This window comes from Schistocerca piceifrons, chromosome 4 (assembly GCF_021461385.2).
Source record: "Schistocerca piceifrons isolate TAMUIC-IGC-003096 chromosome 4, iqSchPice1.1, whole genome shotgun sequence".
In the NCBI taxonomy this organism is placed as follows: domain Eukaryota; kingdom Metazoa; phylum Arthropoda; class Insecta; order Orthoptera; family Acrididae; genus Schistocerca; species Schistocerca piceifrons.
This window is the reverse complement of record NC_060141.1, coordinates 421067591-421090479: the sequence shown is the minus strand read 5'-3', so window position 1 is coordinate 421090479 and position 22889 is coordinate 421067591. Positions and strand designations below refer to the sequence as shown.

At 44.5% G+C, this 22889-nt stretch overlaps 1 protein-coding gene across 1 annotated transcript in view; it reads left to right on the top strand.

The window, feature by feature from the left end:
- The window catches only part of LOC124795884, a 62778-nt gene extending 47916 nt beyond the window's left edge, over nucleotides 1–14862 (top strand). Inside the window, exons 6-8 of the mRNA XM_047259964.1 lie at nucleotides 5019–5194; nucleotides 9944–10137; nucleotides 12876–14862. Of these exons, the coding sequence (XP_047115920.1) occupies nucleotides 5019–5194; nucleotides 9944–10137; nucleotides 12876–14374 (1869 nt within the window). The 3' untranslated portion in view covers nucleotides 14375–14862. The remainder of the gene's footprint in view (nucleotides 1–5018; nucleotides 5195–9943; nucleotides 10138–12875) is intronic.
- Nucleotides 14863–22889: the final 8027 nt, after the last annotated feature.

The window sequence follows — 22889 nt, the reverse complement described above, 5'->3', positions numbered from 1 at the left end:
TTTCCAGTTATGTTTCAAACTATGCCATTAACTAGCAACCCACAGTCACACAGTTCCACTCTCTTTGCCCTGGTGGGTCCACCCTTGTAGCAATTAGCCACCAGCGTTAGGGTGTCATACATATAGTAAATCCATTGTAGTCCTGCTTTCTGAAAGTAAGGTTGTGGCTCAAAGACGGGTAAGCATGGATGGTGAAATATTTAAACGATGTGCATTCACTTGGAACTGGGATCCTAATCAGTGCATTTACTTATGTCTAGTCTGTACTAACTTCCATAGTTGCTATTTGGTAGTACACAGAAAAATTCCGTTCATTCGTTTCTGCGAAGATTATAAGATTACAACTCAGGTGGTAGCTGTTTGTCCTTTCTGTAACTGAATGAGATATTGTTCTGGTGTTATTAATGCTGGACTTAAATGTCCATGTCCTGCATGGAGAATGGCCTCTTGCGAACTTGCCATTTCGACTCAGGCAACCAAAATGCTATCAGCGGATGTCTCCAGCAACCTTGCAACTGTTACTCTTTCGTCTAATGCACTCACATGAGACTGCATCATTCCCATATCTTGGTGCAAGATATCAGCTGACGACTACACATACTCCATCTCCTCTGTAGGGAGGAAGTATTATCCGAAACTTCTTTCCCCAGGCCCACCAAGTGCATTGTATGCCGCTTTACCACCTCAGTCTACCACTGTCTTCTTGTCTTTTGTCATTTTCCTCACTCCTTCCATGGTACTACACTCCTGGAAATGGAAAAAAGAACACATTGACACCGGTGTGTCAGACCCACCATACTTGCTCCGGACACTGCGAGAGGGCTGTACAAGCAATGATCACACGCACGGCACAGCGGACACACCAGGAACCGCGGTGTTGGCCGTCGAATGGCGCTAGCTGCGCAGCATTTGTGCACCGCCGCCGTCAGTGTCAGCCAGTTTGCCGTGGCATACGGAGCTCCATCGCAGTCTTTAACACTGGTAGCATGCCGCGACAGCGTGGACGTGAACTGTATGTGCAGTTGACGGACTTTGAGCGAGGGCGTATAGTGGGCATGCGGGAGGCCGGGTGGACGTACCGCCGAATTGCTCAACACGTGGGGCGTGAGGTCTCCACAGTACATCGATGTTGTCGCCAGTGGTCGGCGGAAGGTGCACGTGCCCGTCGACCTGGGACCGGACCGCAGCGACGCACGGATGCACGCCAAGACCGTAGGATCCTACGCAGTGCCGTAGGGGACCGCACCGCCACTTCCCAGCAAATTAGGGACACTGTTGCTCCTGGGGTATCGGCGAGGACCATTGGCAACCGTCTCCATGAAGCTGGGCTACGGTCCCGCACACCGTTAGGCCGTCTTCCGCTCACGCCCCAACATCGTGCAGCCCGCCTCCAGTGGTGTCGCGACAGGCTTGAATGGAGGGACGAATGGAGACGTGTCGTCTTCAGCGATGAGAGTCGCTTCTGCCTTGGTGCCAATGATGGTCGTATGCGTGTTTGGCGCCGTGCAGGTGAGTGCCACAATCAGGACTGCATACGACCGAGGCACACAGGGCCAACACCCGGCATCATGGTGTGGGGAGCGATCTCCTACACTGGCCGTACACCACTGGTGATCGTCGAGAGAACACTGAATAGTGCACGGTACATCCAAACCGTCATCGAACCCATCGTTCTACCATTCCTAGACCGGCAAGGGAACTTGCTGTTCCAACAGGACAATGCACGTCCGCATGTATCCCGTGCCACCCAACGTGCTCTAGAAGGTGTAAGTCAACTACCCTGGCCAGCAAGATCTCCGGATCTGTCCCCCATTGAGCATGTTTGGGACTGGATGAGGCGTCGTCTCACGCGGTCTGCACGTCCAGCACGAACGCTGGTCCAACTGAGGCGCCAGGTGGAAATGGTATGGCAAGCCGTTCCATAGGACTACATCCAGCATCTCTACGATCGTCTCCATGGGAGAATAGCAGCCTGCATTGCTGCGAAAGGTGGATATACACTGTACTAGTGCCGACATTGTGCATGCTCTGTTGCCTGTGTCTATGTGCCTGTGGTTCTGTCAGTATGATCATGTGATGTATCTGACCCCAGGAATGTGTCAATAAAGTTTCCTCTTCCTGGGACAATGAATTCACGGTGTTCTTATTTCAATTTCCAGGAGTGTATTTAGTTCTCTGATGCCATACTTATCTGCAACACAGTTTTAATATCTGTCCTCCAGCATCCAAACAACTCTTCTTGTATCACTGCAAGGTGAATGGCACCACATCTGCTGCTTCTTGCATCTGCCCCCATAAACGATGTACAATTATTGCAGTCTGTCATACTCTCCCTATTCTTCATTCGCTATGTCCTTACTCTCTATTTCTTTTTGCAACCCTGCAAACACCTCTCCCACTCTCCTTACTTGGTTTCACATTTTCCATGAACTGAAATATAGCATCAGATTCCATTGACGACTGGTGAGAACCACATCTTCTTGTTTAGTGAAGAGCACTCCACTGTAAGTAGTGATACCACAGCCCTCCCCCCTTCTGTCATGGGTAAACAGGTGCAGCTTGGCACACAGAAACCTGGGAACAGGAGCCATCATTATTCGCTGACCCCCATTCGAAAAAAATGCAGTCACCTGATAAACTTCTTAACCATACATTATACATAAGTCTTATATATAATAACAAAAACAGTGACAAACGAACTAATTTTGTACATTTTGCATAAAACCAAGTTGGTCACTGACAAACACACCTACCTTATCTTAATGCTACCCTATGCCATTATCTGAACACAACATAATGCGGAAAACACAACTATTCCCTATTCTTTCGGTCTCAATCACAACTACAGCAGCGAACGGAAAACGGCTGTGCAGCTATGCAGGATGAGCTGAAAGTAGCCTGAAAAAGTCCCAGAGTGGTGGGACGTGAGCGCGTCACTGTCACATGCACATCAGTTTGCACACGTTCTGGGGTAAATATGCAGTACTTAGTTGCGCTGAATTTTGGGCACCCTCGTGTCGTTGCTTTCTGACAACAATTTATTTTGTGTTGATTGTCGTGATCCCTACTCTGCTGCCTAACTCGGAAATAAAACATTTTCAGTCGAAACTTTATTTAATATTTTACTCTTATTTTTGATGCATACATTACACTTTTGAACCACATCGTATGTACAGAGAGAACAAGGGCGCTCCTAGAAAACTTCTCTGGGGGACTCCTGACCATATCTTTGTCTGTGCTCAACATTCTCTGCTCCATGTGTTTATAAACCGCCATTCCACAGTATTCTCTTTACAAGCAACGAAGATATTTCGACATATATTCGCCGACTTTGCTTCTGTGTCAACATCAGCTACACCATCTCTGATGGACTCATTTTTCCCCATCTGAAACTCGTGAGATCCGTAAAATTTGCTACGTGCCTTCAAATTTGCTAGATTCGAGACATGTTCAGAAATAGACGATCACGTCAAACGACGAACAGCAAACGAATATTTGCAGCGAAAGCGAGCAGCGAGACAATAGGCAAATGATGATGTTTGATATGCGCACAACCAATTAAGATAATATTTTTAAAAGAACTTACTTATTTACAACTATTCATGACGTCGCCTTTCTGACTTAGATATTTTTTAAAATATGACTTGTAAGTGCTGCATCTCTTTCCAATCAGTACACACTTTAGTTTATTAACGTCTTATACACCAATTATGTTTTAGAACAGTTAGTTTAATTCTGAAGACGACGCTCATTGTAGCGTCTAAACCTGGTCAATTTTGACTTAATATTTGTTACTGAGGGCTTATTTGTTCTAATATAAGATAATATTTCTGATACAGAGTGCAAACGGTCCCTACATGTACCCACCTTTTCCGCAGCATTGGTAACAAGCAAGAATTTGACACAGTAGTCAACGGTCTCAGGACCGTCATTTCGAAAACCGTTGAAAAGTTTGCACGAAATTTGCTTTGTCTCCCAGCCACGTTAGGCAGCTACAAATGTCGGAGCTTGACTCTGCCCGCAGCCCTAGGGGATTTAATTCATAAGCAATGCTGCAACAGCACGCATTTAGACATTCAAACATTTGTGCTGTAACTACCTCGAAATATCTACAGGTCTCTTATTTGACGTTATAGGCTGACAACTGTTTGTAAATTATATAAGGGGCGATGAAATGTTTCCCTTTGGTGGCGTAGCTACAACGTTTGTGCAACGTAGCGCGACTGCAGTGCTAGTATATAAGCACTAACATGTAGACAAGGGATTAGTGTGGCATTCGCGTATTTGTGATGTGAGTCTTGACAAATGAACTGTGCCAGCATTATTACCAAATGCATCCAAATAGGACCAATGTGCTGTTTGTTAGTCTCTTCTTGGCTGACAAACACCAGTAGACATCCATCAGAGAAATATGGGGCAGCACGTCTGTCGAAAACCACCGCTGTGGAATGGTGCGCCAAGTTCCACACTGCCTGCGATTCGGCACGAGTCGCTGGTCAGTCTGGGAGACCAGCCTCATCCATTGTGGATGACTCGTGTGGGAGACACGCGAGCACCCACCCTACAGTCCTGATGTTTCCCTGTGTGACTGTCTCGCCTTCGGTCGGTCCATTAAGAAAGGCCTCGAATGGTCGGCGATTCCTGTATGTTGAGGATGTGCAGCAGGCAGTTGCGGACTTCTTCACACGACAGAATGCGGTGATCTACCAAACGGTTAACTTCAGCCTCATGTGTCGGGGAAATGATTGCCTCGATACTCAGGTCGATTTTGCCTGATTGGCATATCGTTTCTGGACCGTACAGCCTTTGAACAGAAACGTTTTGATTGTCCCTTATAACACATCGTTATATACTTAATTTGCTTTAATGCTGTGCTGGCTGTACAAAACTGAATGTGTGGTCCCCCAAGTGTAATACTTTAAATGTTATGTAATAACTGTGCCTACAAATGTAAGTTAAGATTGGCTGCCGCTGTCTGTATTAAACAAGTAATTTTAACTACTTTCTGTGTGTTTCAGAGTAAAAACGTCAGTCATGAGCAGCTCGATCGATGGATTGAGGACATGAAACATGTGAGAGACATGCTGCACACGAAATTAAGGGGTTGGGAACGTGATGTTCAGTACATCAGAAAGCAGATAGCGAACTATACGCTGGAAGAAGACAAGGAGACGCCTGGAAGTTACATACTTAGGTACTGTAAAGGCCATGTACATTTGACCTATTCTCCAACTCTTTATAATTCGGGAATATTTACTTTACTTATCTCCATAGGTCTCATTCTTTACTGTTATAAAAATTACTGACATCATTTACTTCACGATAGAGTAAAAATGGGGCTTGTTGATCATGGTGAAGGAGATGGTTACGGCATCAACTCATTTACGAAGTCCTGGCACTCCGTATAGCCTTCAGTAATTGCATTTGTCTCTTGTCTTAAAATGGGCCGCATATTCCGCACCAGATGAGCGGAGCAGACTGTTTCAGTGAACAGTGGTACCACCAGTAAGGCAGCCAGGCGTCTCAGTGAATGTGAGTGACTAACGTCAGTGCGTTTCCTAACACTGAAGCGCCAAACAAACTGGTGTAGGCATGAGTATTCAAACACAGAGACATGTAAACAGGCACAATACGGCGCAGCGATCGGCATCGCCTATATAAGACAAGTATCTGGCGCAGTTGTTAGATCAGTTACTGCTACCACACTGGCAGGTTATCAAGATGTGAGTGAGTTTGAACGTGGTTTTATAGTCGGCCAACGAGTGATCGGAGACAGCATCTCCGAGGTAGCGAAGAAGTGGTGATTTTCCCGTACGACCATTTCACGAGTATGCTGTGAATATCTGGAATCCGATAAAACATCAAACCTCCGACATCGTTGCGGCGGGAAAAGAGTCCTGGAAGAACGGGACCAACGAAGACTCAAGAGAATCTTTGAACGAGACAGAAAGTGCAACTCTTGCTCAAATTGCTGCACATTTCAATGCTGGGGCATCAGAAAGCATCACCGTGCAGACCATTCAAGGAAACGTCGTCGATGAGGGCTTTCGGAGCCGAAGTCCCACTCGTGTGCCCTTGATGCTTGTACGACACAGAGGCTTTCGCCTCGCCAGGGCCCGGCAAGACCGACATTGGACTGTTGATGACTGGAAACATGTTGCCTGGTCGGACGAGTCTCGTTTCAAATAGTATCGAGCGAATGGACGTGTACGAGTATGGAGACAACCTCGAAAGTCCATGGAACCTGCTTGTCAGTAGGGGACTGTTCAAGCTGGTGGAGACACTGTAATGGTTTGGGGCAGTATGCAGTTGGAGTGATATGGGACCTCTGATACTAGAGGCGACTCTGACAGGTGACATATACGCAACAATCTTGTCTGATCGCCTGTATCCATTCGTGTTCATTGAGCATTCCTAGGGACTTGGACTCTTCCCGCAGGACAATGCGACACCCACACGACCAGAATTGATACAGAGTGGCTCGAGGACACTCGTCTGGGTCAAAAACATTTACACTGGCCACCAAACTCTCAAGGCATGAAGATTATTGAAAACATCTGCGATGCCTCGCAACGTGCTGTTCAGAAGACATCTCTTACGGATTTATGGGAAGTCCTGTATGATTATTGGTGTCAGTTCCCTCCAGCACTAATTCAGATATTAGTCTAGTCCAAGCCACGCCGTACTTTTGCGTGCTCGCGGGGGACATCCACGATATTAGGCAGGAGTGCCAGTTTTTTTGGCTCTTCAGTGTATATCGAATGCCTTCCGGAAGTAAAGGAACCGTGAGCCTACCCAGGCGCCTATATTTACTGCTTTCTGAGTCTCGTGGACGAACAAAGCGAGCTGGGTTTCAGAAGATAACCCAATATTGGTTCCTGCTAGAGAAGATTTTCGGCCTCCAGAAATATTATAATTTGTGAGCATAAGCGACCGATGGCGACCTGTGGCTCTGTGCATCTGTTTGACGACCCTTCTTCAGCACGGGAGTGACCTGTGCTGGTTGCCAGTCATCAGCAACGCTTGGCTCCTCCAGACACTTTCGACACACTGCTGCAGGATGAGTAGCCGGCTCTTTCCCATAGTCAGTGTTCCCTCTGTCGAATAATGTCAGTTGTTTTTCTGTCAGCCGGCCGTTGTGGCCGAGCGGTTCTAGGCGCTTCAGTCTGGAAACGCGCGACCACTATGGTCGCAGGTTCGAATCCTGCCTCGGGCTTGGATGCGTATGGTGTCCTTAGGTTAGTTAGGGTTAAGCAGTTCTAAGTTCTAGGGGACTGATGACCTCAGATGTTAAGTCCCATAGTGCTCAGAGCCATTTGAACCATTTGTTTTTCTGTCCTATGGTCTCTTTCTCCGATATGTGTCATTTTGCCGATGGTGCTGTGATCTTAAGGAGGTATTACACAGCAACCTGCCTCTGTGCAACAGGTTCGGAAAAAGGCAGTTGGTATTTCGGCTTTTGCTCTGTCGTCAACCGTTTCACGTCCGTTATGGTCACAGAGTGCCTCGAAAGGTGACTTCGAACCGTTTACCGATTTAACATAAGATCAGGACATCTTAGCATTGTCTCTCAAGTCACGCTGGACGCTTCACGAATGGCTCTCCAAACGCTAATTTTGGCTTCATTCTATGTTTTTTTTTCTTTACTTTTTGGTTTGTGAGGCCTTGGCTACGTTTTTATTTACAGTCGAGCTCTCTTTGTTTTCGGAGCAGTTTCCTAACACGTCTGTCAAGCTACGGCGAGTCTTTTCCTTTCCTCAGAACTTTGCTCGGCACATATCTGTCTAAAGCGTAAGGTGGAATGCTCTTGAACTTTTATCTGTTGATAATATTTTTTGGGCTGGAGATGAAGTTTTCGTGTTGACTGCTCAAGTAATCTTAAACTTGTTTCTTGTCGCTCTTACAATTACAACGATATTCCTGCCTCTTTTTCTATTCCTGTTTATAGCCGTATTGGTTCAAATGGCTCTGAGCACTATGGGACTTGACTTCTGAGGTCATCAGTCCCCTAGAACTTAGAACTACTTAAACCTAACTAACCTAAGGACATCACACACATCCATGCCCGAGGCAGGATTCGAACCTGCGACCGTAGCGGTCGCGCGGTTCCAGACTGAAGCGCCTAGAACCGCTCGGCCACTCTTATAGCTGTATTCCTTGATGCTATAACCGTCCTGTTTCCCTCTTCTACGCTACACAAGTCGAAACGTTCCTGTCTGTTTGTCACCAACAGAACTAAGATGTTATATTCACGAGTCAGTGGTCTGTTTAACTGTTCAAACTATCTTTCGGATAAAACAGCTATAAAATTACCAGGAAACTTAAGACAAATATTCTCTAAGATTCTTCTCAACTGTTGCGCCTTTACTGCTGCTATGCCAAGGGGTGTATAAACGCATTTGGTGATCATTTTTGATCCACATTTAACACTTGTCTCGCCCAAATTATTTACAATTTGGTACCTTTACTAATCCAGCAATATATTATCGCATTTTTATGGGCATAACCACACTTCCATTACCAGCGTTCAAACTATCTTCGCGAGTGCAATTCTGTCAACGGGCATTAACAGAGAATGCGTTGCAGTTCTACCCGTTTACCGATGAATCGGGTTTCACAAACCACGGGGCAGTGAATCTACGGAACATGCATTACTGGTCCGTGGACAATCCTCGCTGGCTCAGACAGGTAGAGCGACAGCGACCGTGGACTGTAAATGTATGACGACCAGCTCATTGGCCCTCTCTTCATTGCAGGGGCCCAAACAGCTGCAACATACATCGCGTTTCTACAGAATGATCTGCCAACGTTGCTCGAAAATGTCCCACTGGAAACGCGTCGACTTATGTGGTATCAGCATGATGGTGCACCTGCACATTCCGCAATTAACACTAGGCTGACCCTTGACAGGATGTTCGACGGGCGTTTCATAGGACGTGGAGGACGCATAAATTGGCCAGCCCGTTCTCCTGATCTTACACCTCTGGGCTTCTTTCTGTGGGGTACCTTAAAGGAGAATGTGTACCGTGATGTGCCTACAACCCCAGAGGATATGAAACAACGTATTGTGGCAGCCTGCGGCGACATTACACCAGATGTACTGCGGCGTGTACGACATTCATTACGCCAGAGATTGCAATTGTGTGCAGCAAATGATGGCCACCGCATTGAACATCTATTGGCCTGACATTTCGGGACACACTCTATTCCACTCCGTAATTGAAAACGGAAACCACGTGTGTACGAGTACCTCACCCCTCATGGTAATGCACATGTGCGTCAGTGAAAAAGATCAATAAAAAGGTGTTAGCATGTGGACGTAATGTGCTGTTCCAGTCTCTTCTGTACCTAAGGTCCATCACCGTTCCCTTTGGATCCCTACGTAATTCGGTGCTCTCAGATACACACGATCTAACAGCGGAGGAGTGGTACTCAAGCGTCAACTTTAGGTTACAATATCTCCGGATGTAATTAACATTTTACAATGCAACAAACGGCACTGATTACGTATTTGTTTATATGTTCAGATGTGCTAACAAAACTAACGGGGTTCCATTTAAAAAACGTAGGTTTGTGTTAAAAAACATACTTCCGTGCATTTTTTTATGGTTTGTATTAACCAATTACACTAGCCCCTCTCCTCACGTTCGGTCTGTGGAATCGATTCGTCAGTTTTTGATGTGGTTTACGAAATATATCCAGCGGTAATGTTAGGTGACTCACCCTGTATGTATTCTGCGCCAGTAAAAAATTTTATTTTCAAAAACGCGGTTGTCCCATGTTCGAGTCCCGGTCCTACAAGCGGTGATCTTCCAGAGAGTTTGAAGTCAGCGCGCGCTCCGCTGCTGAGCGAAAATTCATAATGCATATTTTTACATTCTTCCACACGCTGTGGTACATGATTTGGAACGCTGGTTTTAACCTCTCTGTCTGTGTGTTACAGGCGGCCGGTGCTGAATGACCGCCTGCTGGACTACCAGGAGTGGTACCTCTCCTTTCGCGACGACTTCAGCGCGCAGTGCGAGCAGCAGCAGCCAAAGGCATCAGAGATGTTCGGTCTCGCTGACGCGGTGTACTCCTTCTATCGGATCAACTGGCTGAGAACTAAATACAGCCCATCTGTTAGAGACATCATAGGTGAGTGTGATACTGGGGTTCGTCCACTGCAGGTCTGTGCGCTGATGACTTCGGACTGTATTCTGATTTGACGAATGAGGTTCAGAAACCCTTCTCGATTTACGTGATTGCCGTGCAAGGTGTACACTCCACTGTAAGCTTTCCGATTTCTTGGTAGCTCTGTGTCTGGAACTCTTACAAGCCAACTACATACTAAAAGTGGTTTGGATGTTATACTCGTAGAATATTAAGAATAAACCGTTCATTGGGACTGAAGAATTCCTTCATGTTTTCGCTACTGGAGTTTATTGAATTATTTCTTGAGATTCTCGCGCTAACGAACAAACTGGTTACGAGATATCTCTAAGCTGAATATATTATACTGAAGTATACTGAAAAGGCGGGAAATCAGAATGAGTCATCCTTCATACAGTGTAGCTAAAAGTCCATAGCGCTAGCTCAAAACACTAACTTAGTTAAATGGCTCTGAGCACTATGGGACTTAACTTCTGAGGTCATCAGTCCCCTAGAACTTACAACCACTTAAACCTAACTAACCTAAGAACATCACACACATCCATGCCCGAGGCAGGATTCGAATCTGCGACTGTAGCGGTCTCGCGGTTCCAGACTGTAGCGCCTAGAGCCGCTCGGCCACTCCGGCCGGACACTAAGTTGTATTTGGACTACTTAGACATAAAAACTACATATTCAGCATATCAATATGTGGACCATCGCGCCTTACACAGAGATCTGTGTGTCTCCACATCCCCTTTGACATCTTGTGAAGTGTCTGTGTTGGTACGTTTTAAAATGTTTCGACAACAAGTTATGTTGACCTACATGGGAAACAATTATTCCTCATAATGAGTTATCGGTGTGGTAAAGTTCAGAACACGTGCCCATTTTGATCAGGCCAGACATGTTGCAGAACCACTCCCACGCCTCGGTGACGATGCTCATTGTGCAACCCGCACACATGAATAGCAAAGTGTGCCGGAGTTCCGTCCTGCTTGAACCACACACGATCCATGATTGCCTTGCCTTCGATTTGAGATATTAACCACGTTTGCAATACTTTAAAAGTTTCCATCCATATGTCCTTCAAGGAACTGTGGTCTGAAATGGTATCATGATGGTATCCTAGACCATATAATGTAAGACGAGTTCTTTCTAGCTCTTGCAAATAATGAGGATTTTCCTTAGACCGTAAAACAGTACAACTCTTAACTGCAGTACAGCGCACAGTTATTGGAAAACTAGGTACTCGCCTCGGATTCTCAGGGGGTAGCTCTAAGAGTCTCTAAGTGGACGACTTGTAAATTATCCACGCAAGCTTTTCCCATGAAACAGTCTATGTGTTAGCGAAAACATTATCCTAACCCCTGCAATAATTGGTGAGTTTCGTCTTCACATACTGATACAAAAACTTGGTGGAGGGAATTTATTTACAATGTTAATGGGTAAAGCACCTGTGGGAAACATAGCAGACACTGTGACAACAATGTAAGGCAGGGTACACCTTGTTGTTCCACGTCATAGACAGGTAATTCATTCACAAACATCGGCCTACATCCTTTCATTTTCAAACTTTTTAGTGTGGTCGCACATTGCTAAGCGCGCTGCCTGATGTTCAGCTCAATATTTGCCAAGGGATTTCAGCTCAGTTGGCTGAGGCACGTTGGCACACGTTTCTACTCACATATGTCGGGTAGGCAGCATGTCTGTGACACAGCCTGAAAAGAAAAGAACAACAAGTCTTCTCAGCCAAGCAGGTTTGCTTTATGAGGTGGGCCATGCCAAATGCTCTCGTTGTCTCTGTCACTGTTTGCCCTATCTGTGGACTTTCATACACCCATACATACACCACTAAACGTTCCTTTCTCAGTACGACTGTGTCGGCATTGAATCACAACTGACAGAGTGTGACGTTGAAACAAGAGAGTACAGTACCGATGCCAGCGCCTTTTATCAGCCTCAAAACAGAGACAACTATAAAACCTACTTATTTCGTCAGTTATACAAATTCGAAGGGGACATGGGGGTCTTCTTTGACGCCGTTTAGATGATATGAGCTTGAATAGTATTCATTCAATGGATCTCTGGTATCATTCTTTGTGAACACTAAAATTTATGTTCACTTTCCGCCTCACATCATTCCTGACAAATACACCTGGTAATTTTACAATGAAATGAACACCCTTAGCTGCTTACAGGCGTTGCCACACGTCAACGGGGACAGATGATAATGTGTGCCCCGACCGGGACTTGAGTCCGGGATCTCCTGCTTACATGGCAGACGCTCTATCAATCTGAGCCACCGAGGACCCAGAGGATAGCGCGACTGCAGGGATTTATCTCTGGCACGCCTCCCGCGAAATCCACATTCTCAACGTATTGTCCCGCACTACAGGAAATCCGGGGATCGAGTCCCGGTCGGGGCACAAATTTTCATCTGTCCCCGTTAACGTATGTCAACGCCTGTAAGCAGTTAAGGGTGTTCATTTAATTGTAATTTCATTCTAATGAGCTGCATGGTCACCGATGGTATCTGCTCTTTCGGACATTTCCGAAAGAACAGATACCATCTTAGTATATATACCTGGTTATTTGTTGGTTGTAGCCTACCATAACCACTGATCATCGATGATTTAACTAAACAACACCCAGTCGTATCGTGTCGTATCGTCCAAAGAAGACTCAATGTTTAGCTAGCTACAGTGTACGAGCACCAACTACTTGCTGTCGTTCTTTTCCAGACGAGAAGTGGCAGCTGGAGGACAAAAGCAGCGCCGTGCTCAACGTGGACACTGACTGCCTGCAGCTGCTGGCTGACGTCCTGGAGCACCCCACGTGTCCGCTGGAAGACCTGCCACCGGAGACCGTCCAGCAGCGCCTACAGTGCCGCGAGCGGCTGTGGGCCGACGTGGTGCAGAGGTCGGCCCACATACCCGTCACCAGCTACCTGGCCTACACGCAGAGGGCCAACGTCAACCTCTGCCTGCTGGCCTGGATGGCTGTCAACTCGTTCGGCGTTTGTCAGGACGTCCCATTCAGTATCGTGCAGTCCGTGCACGACGCTCGCTGCTACTTCGACAGTCCCGACGACCAGTCGTGTCTGGAATCGAACACCACAGACGCCATCTGCTCTGTCTTCAGAGCTGTCCTGTTGCTGAAGTGCCGCGAGTTTTCCTTCCATAAATCTCCCGAGCTGTGTGCCGTCAGATATTACGGAGCTGGGCTGTACCCGAGTGGCTTCGAAGTAACGTGGACAGATCCTCTCAGAGGTTATGTAAAGCCAACAGAAAGGACACTGAGTTACAAAGAGAGTTTATACAGTGTCACCTTGAAATACAAGAATTTTAAAATCGACAGGTTGAAATCGTTAGAAATATCGTTTGTAGTGTTAAATATTCTTTTCCGCTTTTTGACTGCCGGACTATACATGCACCTTCCCCATTTACGCAATCTGCCTGGAAAGATATTCTTGTCCTTTCAGATCACGGGTATAGTCCAGATCCTGTGTTCTGAGGTCGTTTATCGGATGGCAGGCGTCCCCGACTTATCTGTAATGGTACTGATCGATAGCGCCCTCACATTTCTCAGCTGTATCTGGCTAAACTTATTCTGCTACCACATGTACGCGTGTGTTCGTCATCTGAGGCTTCCTAACGAGCTAGCACCTACTGAAGCGAGCCAGATATTCCGTCGCCAGGTGTTGTATGCACTAATACCCTGGAGTATAGTATGCGCAACGTGTGTCGCTTTGGAAAGAGCGGCCAGGTATTATCTGATCTATAGTCGGATAATATTCCTTGGGGCGATTTCACTATCGATATCTTTTAACTTGGTTTGTCTCGGACTGGTGGGAACCATGTACCTACGAACTCGGAACTCAATGCAGCAACTCAAAATTTATAGGAAGGGTAAATTTGCCTCAAAGAAAGAACTTGTTTTTATGTCAGTTAAAACTGTAATCTTAAGTGGGATTGGGATTATTATTAGAATTGGGTTTCACCAGGTGCAGGGCGTGGCACAGCTTGTGTACTGCGTACATATAGCTACAATGGTGCAGGGGCCACTGCTGTATGTCTTTTTCATTTGTAACGGAACGACGCTCCCCATACTCAAGAAGAGGATACTGGCGTGTTTCAACCCAGACATCACCATTCCGGAGCAAGAGCTGTGCTCAGCAGCTGAGAGAAATCTAGCGAGGAGGAAGAAAGAACAGGCTGTCGTTGCAGAATCCTCGTTGTAACGTCTGTAACCATTCTTCTCAAAGGATTGTCTTTCACTGTAGACTGTTCTAAACTATGTAATTAATTATAAAGACAGAATCTAGCAGGCGAGACAAAATTAACTGCGACAGATTTCACAAAACAGTGCCTCAGATTTATAATTCATTCTTTATTTAGCATGATTTACTTACTTGTACATGGTAGCATAAAAGAGTGCAATAGTTTTAGTTGTTCAGCGTAATCTGAAGTGAACACAAAGATGTTAAAGGAGAGTTTTACATAGGACTAACGTGCTTTTGTGATGATGACTTGTTGAGCTAGAGGTACATTTAAGTATAATAGAGGACATTAAAAAGTAACGTGTATGCAGTGTTGTGGTCTTAAACAAGGAACAAAATTATTTAAAAAAATTTTGTACAGGCAGTATCGTGATAGGAAAGACATGTGCCAGATGTCAAACTAAAAGTACACTCGTCTTTCCACAAGTATAATAGTATACTATGTACTGTTTACTGTGATACGTTATTAATAAAAGACCAGCCATTTGTTGAAATAAAAAATGAGTGAGCGACCAATGGAAATGAAACTGTTACCTGTGTGAATTCAATATGCAGCCCAATTAAACACCTTGCTATAAGTGGTACTATACAGATGTGATTTTCAGAAACTGTCAAATAACAGCGATCACCACTCACTTACCGACCACCCATAATCTTAACAGCGAATGTTGAGAAGGAAGAGTTGGCCACTTAAGATACAGAACTGGAGATTGCAGCATGACTCGCCATCTTGGTACATCACAAGGTAGGAGCTAACAAGAAAGTGCGCCTTACTCGCACACACCTCTGATCACAGAGGTGGAGCCCCTCCACGCCCACACCGGCATGATGGCCAACACAAAAGGTCTACTGCCATCTCTGCATAAGGGTTAGTATTCACTAAAGTGAGGTGTCGCAGGATGTGGGTGCTGCGATGTTTGCGTACGTCTGGTTAGGATTAACCATTAATACGCGCTCATCTGGAGATAGATTGGTCGAAATCTGACGAAGGGTAGCGCTGACAGAAAAGACGACAGCACTGCCGAGGCGGCCCTCCCCTCTCCCCCCCCCCCCTCTTCTTTACACGACCGTCTCTGCAGACACCCCCCCCCCCCCCCCCAACGCCAACTCCACTCGTGGAAGCAGCCTTCACTGCTACACATGTTAAGTCAGTCTGACGTAAAGGTCGCCAACCTCGCTTTGATCTGCGAGACAGGGTTAACCCGCCTGTAATTAATAGCCTTGTTGCTACCTAGTTACTGTGAGTTAAGTTTCCGTAATCCGATGAGAGGATTGGGAAAATCACTGATTTGTCCCCCACAGACCGTATGTGGACTTTGCTGGGAAGGCGTATACATCCACAGCAGCCTCCAGCCAGAGGCCTGCGTCAGCTAAAAACGGCACGTTTCAGGCATGGCAAGAAATTCCTCGAGACGACATTCAGAGGCTGTATGCTTGCCTGCAATAAATACAATGAAGAACCAAACCAACTTGTACATCTGCCTAATATAGTGTAGGGCCCCGCGAGCACACAGAAGTGCCATAACACGACGTGGCATGGGCTCGAATAATGTCTGAAGTAATGCTGGAGGGAACTGACATCAGGGCTTTCCATAGATCCGTAAGAGTACGTGCGGGTGGAGATCTCTTCTGTACAGCACGTCACAAGGCATCCCAGATATGCTCAATAATGTTCATGTCCGGGGAGCTCGGCGGACAGGGGAAGTGTTTAAACTCAGAAGAGTGTTCCTGGAGCCACTCTGTGGCAATTCTGGATGCGTGAAGTGTCGCATTCTGCTGCTGGAATTGCCACGTCCGTCGGAACGCAAATGGACACAAACGGATGATGGTGATCAGACAGGATGCTTACATACGTTTCATCCGTCAGATTCGTATGTAGACGTATCAGGGGTCCCATATCACTCCAACTGAAAGACATCCCACACCATTACAGAGCCACCACCAGCTTAAACAGTCCCCTGCTGACATACAGGGTTCATGAATTCATGAGGTTGTCTCCACACCCATACATTTCTGTCCGCTCGATACAATCTGAAACGAGACTCGTCAGACCAGGCAACATGTTTCCAGTCATCAACAGTCCAATGTCGGTGTGACGGCCCCAGGCGAGGCGTAAAGCTCTGTGTCGTGCAGTCATCAAGGATACAGGAATGGGCCATGGGCTCCGAAATCTCGTATCGATGATGTTTCGTTGAATCGTTCGCACACTGACACTCGTTGGTGGCCCAGCATTGAAATCTGCAGAAATTTGCGGAAGGGTTGCACTTCTGTCACGTTGAACGATTCTCTTCATTCGCCATTGGTCCCGTTCTTGCAGGATATTTTTCCGGCCGCAGTGATTTTGGAGATTTGATGTTTTCCCGAATTCCTGATATTCACGGCACACTCCTGAAAATGTCGTAATGGAAAATCCCCACTTCATCGCCACCTCAGAGATCCTGTGTCCCATCGCTCGTGCGCCGACTATACCACCACGTTCAAACTCACTTAAATCTTGATAACCTCCCATTATAGCAGCAGTAACAACTGCGCCAGACACTTGTTGTCTTATACAGGCGTATTCTGCGTGTTATGTATCTCTGTATTTGAATACGCATGCCTATACCTGTTTCTTTGGCGCTTCAATGTGTGTGTGTGTGTGTGTGTGTGTGTGTGTGTGTGTGTGGCTGGGTGTGTGTGTGTGTGTGTGGGTGTGTGGGTGGGTGGGTGTGTGGTAGTGGCTCTTGTGAGAACTTTAGTGGGAACTAAGTAAATCACGTGGAAGATGGGAATTAACTTTGTTTTATGTTCTCTTCAGGAAGGACCAAACACGTGATATTTTAGAACACAGTATTAATGTACCACCATAATATTTATTTAATAGTCTTTTATGAACTTGCTTTCGGCTTCTTAAGCCATCGTCAGTTATCTGACGATCGCCAAAGAAGCCGAAAGCAGGTTCATAACGAACTATTAAATAAATATCATGCTGGAACATAGTTACTGTGTGTTAACATGTCTATATTCCCCAAAGAACGAACGGAAAATTTCATAAACTACATCAAACATTTGTAGCCAACAAATTTTAGCTACAGTTCGTTGACCCTGTAAGAAACCAAGAGTCCAGTTTGGTAAAATGAATTGTTAGATACAGCTTTTGGATTTAAAGTGGTAGATAACATGTAGGTTCTGAAGGGTACGATACCCAGCCTTTCATGAAACGCACAATACATTCTACACTTGACAGCAAGATTAGCTCTATTTATTGTCTGTCTTTAATAAGAACATTCCTATCGATCCCAATATGTGAACATTGGAAATATTGGTCCATTTCGCATATAGCAAGAGCTAATCGCGACGTTGAAAAAGGTTTTCAAGAAATGTTTACAGACTTGTCTCAGTTACTCCCTCAGAGCTTGTGTAAAACCAACTCTGTCGAAACGTAAACGCTTTCAGTACAGCCTGGTGTCCTCTGAGCGACTATAGTGCCGACGCGCCCACACCCTGTCGGCGTCCGCCTCTGCTGGGTTCTCCGTGTCAAACATTCACAAAGTTTCTTTTGTCACTGACACCTCTGCGTACGCGCGCGGGCGCTCGCGAACGCACACACACACACACACACACACACACACACACACACACACACACACACAATCCACGTGAAATTGTGAAGGGACAAAACTTGATTGGTAACTCCATTTCCGCCGTTCGATCAGTGAAACGTCAGCAGCGGACCTAACGCTTGAATTTGTTACTCGTTTACTGCCGACTCTGTTGGCAACACAGTTTGCAGACAGTATCCAGATACGTCACTGCTGACGAGGTACGATGTCGTAAACAGCGAGATGCGCGAAAAACTCGTCTTCGCTTCAAATGGAGCGCAAATTCCCCTGGCTGTCTCACCCAGCATTTCATACTTGGCGACCTCCAGTAAACTTTGAACATGATTTCAAATCTTTTCTAAACCTGCATGCTAAACGCCGAATATTTAACACATTAACTCAGTTGCAGTGTAATGAGAAGTTTCAAGCTGTTTTATACAGGGAAGTTGCATTCTTTAAAGAATCGGAGGTCTGCTCGTCACACAGTACGAGGCTGACAAACTGGGATGAACTGGCTCACAACACGTTTCGCTCGTACGATCTCGCGGGATTCTTCGGCGCCACTGATTAGTGGTGAGCCTGCGGCTGTTCCGTCGAGTTGTTGTTTACATTTCCAGCAACTGAAGAACACGGCTGACTCGGTGATAACTCGACAAAAGACCCCGGAGCACACCATTGTTTCACTAATATTCACAACGAAGCCCACAGAACGGAAACTACAAACCTATTCACTAAACACATCTTTTATCGGTTCATCCTGCGTGACGAACACAATTCTAAACAATATATTGACAGGACGGAACTGTTTACAATTACCGCAAAGTGGATCGACTTTGGACACAAGAGCAGGCGGCATTTACCGATGGACAGACGTCTTGGACGTTGCTGTGGTCACCAATACGTGGCAGGTGATCGCTAAAAGGAAAAAAACTCTGTATCTCAAAAGTTACGACTGAATGAACGGCTTTGTCATGTGGCCTCCTGACAACGCAAGTATATACACACACACACACACACACACACACACACACACACACAGAATGATCAAACGGTGAGTGGTCTGCCTGTCCCCACTCGACCATGCCACATATTGTACAAATTTCCTGTGCAGGTTTTCTGACCAATCAAAGGAAGTTGTACTAATTTGCAGCCCAGATAGGGAGACGAGTAGGTGAAGGGTGACGAAAAGTAGTGGTGACACCTCAAAAATTTTGGCCCAGTTTCAGTGAATAATTCGGATAGAACTGTAAAACCTGGCATGACAGTTGCACTGTTCATATTGCGCACAACCTGCAAGTTTTATGTAATTTAATTCTTTGCTTTTGTACCAAGCAGACACAATATTGTTGCCACAAAATTTGCCCCACGTAATCGGAATACTACACTCTCGTTTTCTGACCTTGATACCTGCTGGCCTGTTTATAAAGCGCATACGCCAACGACCTGATCCACTTGGAGACGCAATTGCAATGTGTGCACATGCGGAAAAGAAGGGGGGAAAAAAGGAACCATACATACGAGGTTGACACTTAAAATTCCTGGGATTACAACTTGATAATAAATTCAGTTGGGAGGAGCACACCACAGAACTGCAGAAACGCCTTAACAAATCTGTATTTGCAATTCGAGTGTTAGCAGACATAGGCAACATAAAAATGAAAAAGCTTGCATACTTTGCCTGCTTTAATTCCATAATGTCATATAGTATAATATTTTGGGGTAAATCTTCAAGTCAAAAGTTTTCAGAGTCCAAAAGCGTGTAATACGTATTATTTGTGGAGTAAATTCACGGACGTCCTGCAGAAACCTCTTCAAAGAACTGGGTATACTAACTACTGCCTCTCAGTATATTTACCCCTTAATTAAATTTGTCCTGAATAATATATCTCTTTTTCCAACAAACAACTCAGTTCATGCATACAATACCAGGAACAAAAATGATCTGCACAAGGACTTAAAAGCACTTACTTTACTTCAAAAAGGGATCCACTACTCAGAAACACTCATCTTCAATAATTTGCCAGCAAACATAAAAAGTTTAGTTACAAATAAAGATCAGTTTACAAGGAGCCTGAAAGACTTACTAGTGGCTAACTCCTTCTACTCCATTGACGAAATTGTTAATAGAAACATATGATGTATTGTATTTATTCATACTATTAGTATTGTTATTTCAGATTTTAAAAAATGACATGTTCCACATCCACGAGGATCTCCTCAGCACGGATCTATGGAACGAAAAACTAATCTAATCTGGGTGAAGCCGTCGGTTTTACGACGACACGATAAAAGCATTCAACAAAACTTGTTACGTGAGCTGTAGAAGACGTCAAGTCGTACATCAATTACTTAAGAATGGATGAGCATACATTTCTGTATGTGCTCAGTGAAGTGTATCCTCATATCACAAAGCACAATATTCACTTAAGAACTGCTACATCTTTAGAAGACAGTCTCACTGTAACACTCCGATTCCTTGCTACAGGAGAGGGTTATGTTAGGTTAGGTTTGGTCAGGGCAGGGCAGGTCAGGCCAGGTGTCCAATCTTCTTAATCTATTTTTATATTCAGGGTGCCTCACGTTGTAAAGCGTCTCATCAGCTTCATAAATCTATATTAATTTTGTAGTTGTTGGCACACACCAATTGTATTTACCGGCAATGTTTATAAAAACACTGCAGACGACAGAACGCTGCAGCGATGCTAGCGCTCCATGTGGTAACATGTCACATTGCAGTGAACAGAAGACAAGCGATTTCTTTGGTCAAATCCACAGCGAGGCCCTGCCTTACACGGTGAGCCAGCCTACCGGGAAGCTCAGTACAGCCGGCCGCTCTGCAGTCGTGTGAAGTTAGCACCCCTTTTTCGAGAAATATACATTTTTTTCAGAGTTCTTGATAGATATGGCATAGTTCTAGAGTTCTTTGTACAAAATTTCAATAGTTCTGCAGAATTTAGCGAAGAAAACAACAATATTCGAAAAAATTTTCGTATCGAAAACGTTCTTTGGCAATTTCCGCAAAATGTAAATAAGTACAAGAGTTCTGAGCACAGTTCTGAACACAGCTCCAAGAGTTCTTTCGAAAATCCAAGTAACGTTTTTTTGTGCAGCTAATAGTTTACGAGATAATTGCATTTTAATGAGAAAATCTTTTGACTTACTGTGAAGTTGGCACCCTTTTTTTCAGAAAGATATATTTTTTTCAGAGTTCTTGATAGATATGGCATAGTTCTAGAGTTCTTTGTACAAAATTTCAATAGTTCTGCAGAATTTAGCGACGAAAACAACAATACTCGAAAAAATTTTCGTATCGAAAACGTTCTTTGGCAATTTCCGCAAAATGTAAATAAGTACAAGAGTTCAGAACACAGTTCTGAACAGAGCTCCAAGAGTTCTTTCGAAAATCCAAGTAACATTTTTTTGTGCAGCTAATAGTTTGCGAGATAATTGCATTTTAATGAGAAAATCTTTTCACTTACTGTGAAGTTGGCACCCTTTTTTCACAAATGTATACTTTTTTCAGATTTTTTCATAGATATGCCATAGTTCTCGAGTTCTTTGTACAAAATTTCAATAGTTCTGCAAAATTTAGCGACGTAAACAATATTCGAAAAAATTTCCGTATCGAAAACATTCTTCGTCAATTTTCGCAAATTGTAAATAAGTACAACAGTTCTGAGCACAGTTCTGAACAGAACTCCAAGAGTTCTATCGAAAAGCCATGTAACATTTTTTTGTGCAGCTAATAGTTTACGAAATAATTGCAATTTAAGGAGAAAATCTTTTCATTTACTGTGAAGTTGGCACCCTTTTCTTCAGAAATATATATTTCTTTCACAGTTCTTGACAGGTATGCCATAGTTCTAGAGTTCTTTGTACAAAATTTCAATAGTTCTGCAGAATTTAGGGAAGAAAACAACAATACTCGAAAAAATTTTTCTATCGAAATCATTTTTTGTCAATTTTCGCAAAAATTAAACTGGTACAACAGTTCTGAGGACAGTTCTGAACGGAACCCCAAGAGCTCTATCGAAAATCCTAATAACATTTTTCTATGGCGATAATAGTTTGTGATAAATTGATTTAATGTGGGACACACTTTCTCTACAGAAAATATAAATATATTCGTACAACAGTTCTGATGACAGTTCTGGACACCACGTGAAGAGTTCTATCGAAATTCCTAGTAGAATTTTTTAGTGCAGGTAATAGTTTAAGAGGTAATCGCAACTTAATTAAGAACCCCATAAGAGCTCCTACTGTGAAGCTGGCACCCTTTTTTTCAGAAATATATATTTTTTCAGAGTTCTTGATAGATAAGTCATAGTTATAGAGTTCTCGGTACAAAATTTCGGTAGTTATGCAGAATTTAGCGAAGAAAACAACATTGTATAACAAAGCTGATTCATGAACCCTTTCCTTTTGATACAATTCTTCCTGTTGCCACAATAAATCACTTGTGCATAGATTCCAACTGTACTGATCATTACAAAAATACAACCATTGACCAGCGGCGCACATTTCTTGCAGCGTTGTACAAAGCATTCGGCTTATCCGCTGTGAAAATACTACACTTAACGCTATTTTAAAATTTACGGTGGATGACTTCCGTTTATGTACAATGTCAGCATCTATCGAATTATCTTCATGCAAACGTGATGGCTGGATCACTCACTTCCCCTTTTAGGTACGGAGGAAACTAGAGTTCAGTCTTGTGGAAGTCAAAAAAGGAAATGTGGGCAGCCCTTCTTTTACTGATAGCAAACTCTAGAGAAATCTCCACACTTGTTTTTCTTCATCATGCCAACAAAAGAAAAACTCTCCCTTCATAGCTCTATTATCATTCCAGTACTAGTAAACCAGTTGTCCGCTTTCACATTTCGACCTGACTGATA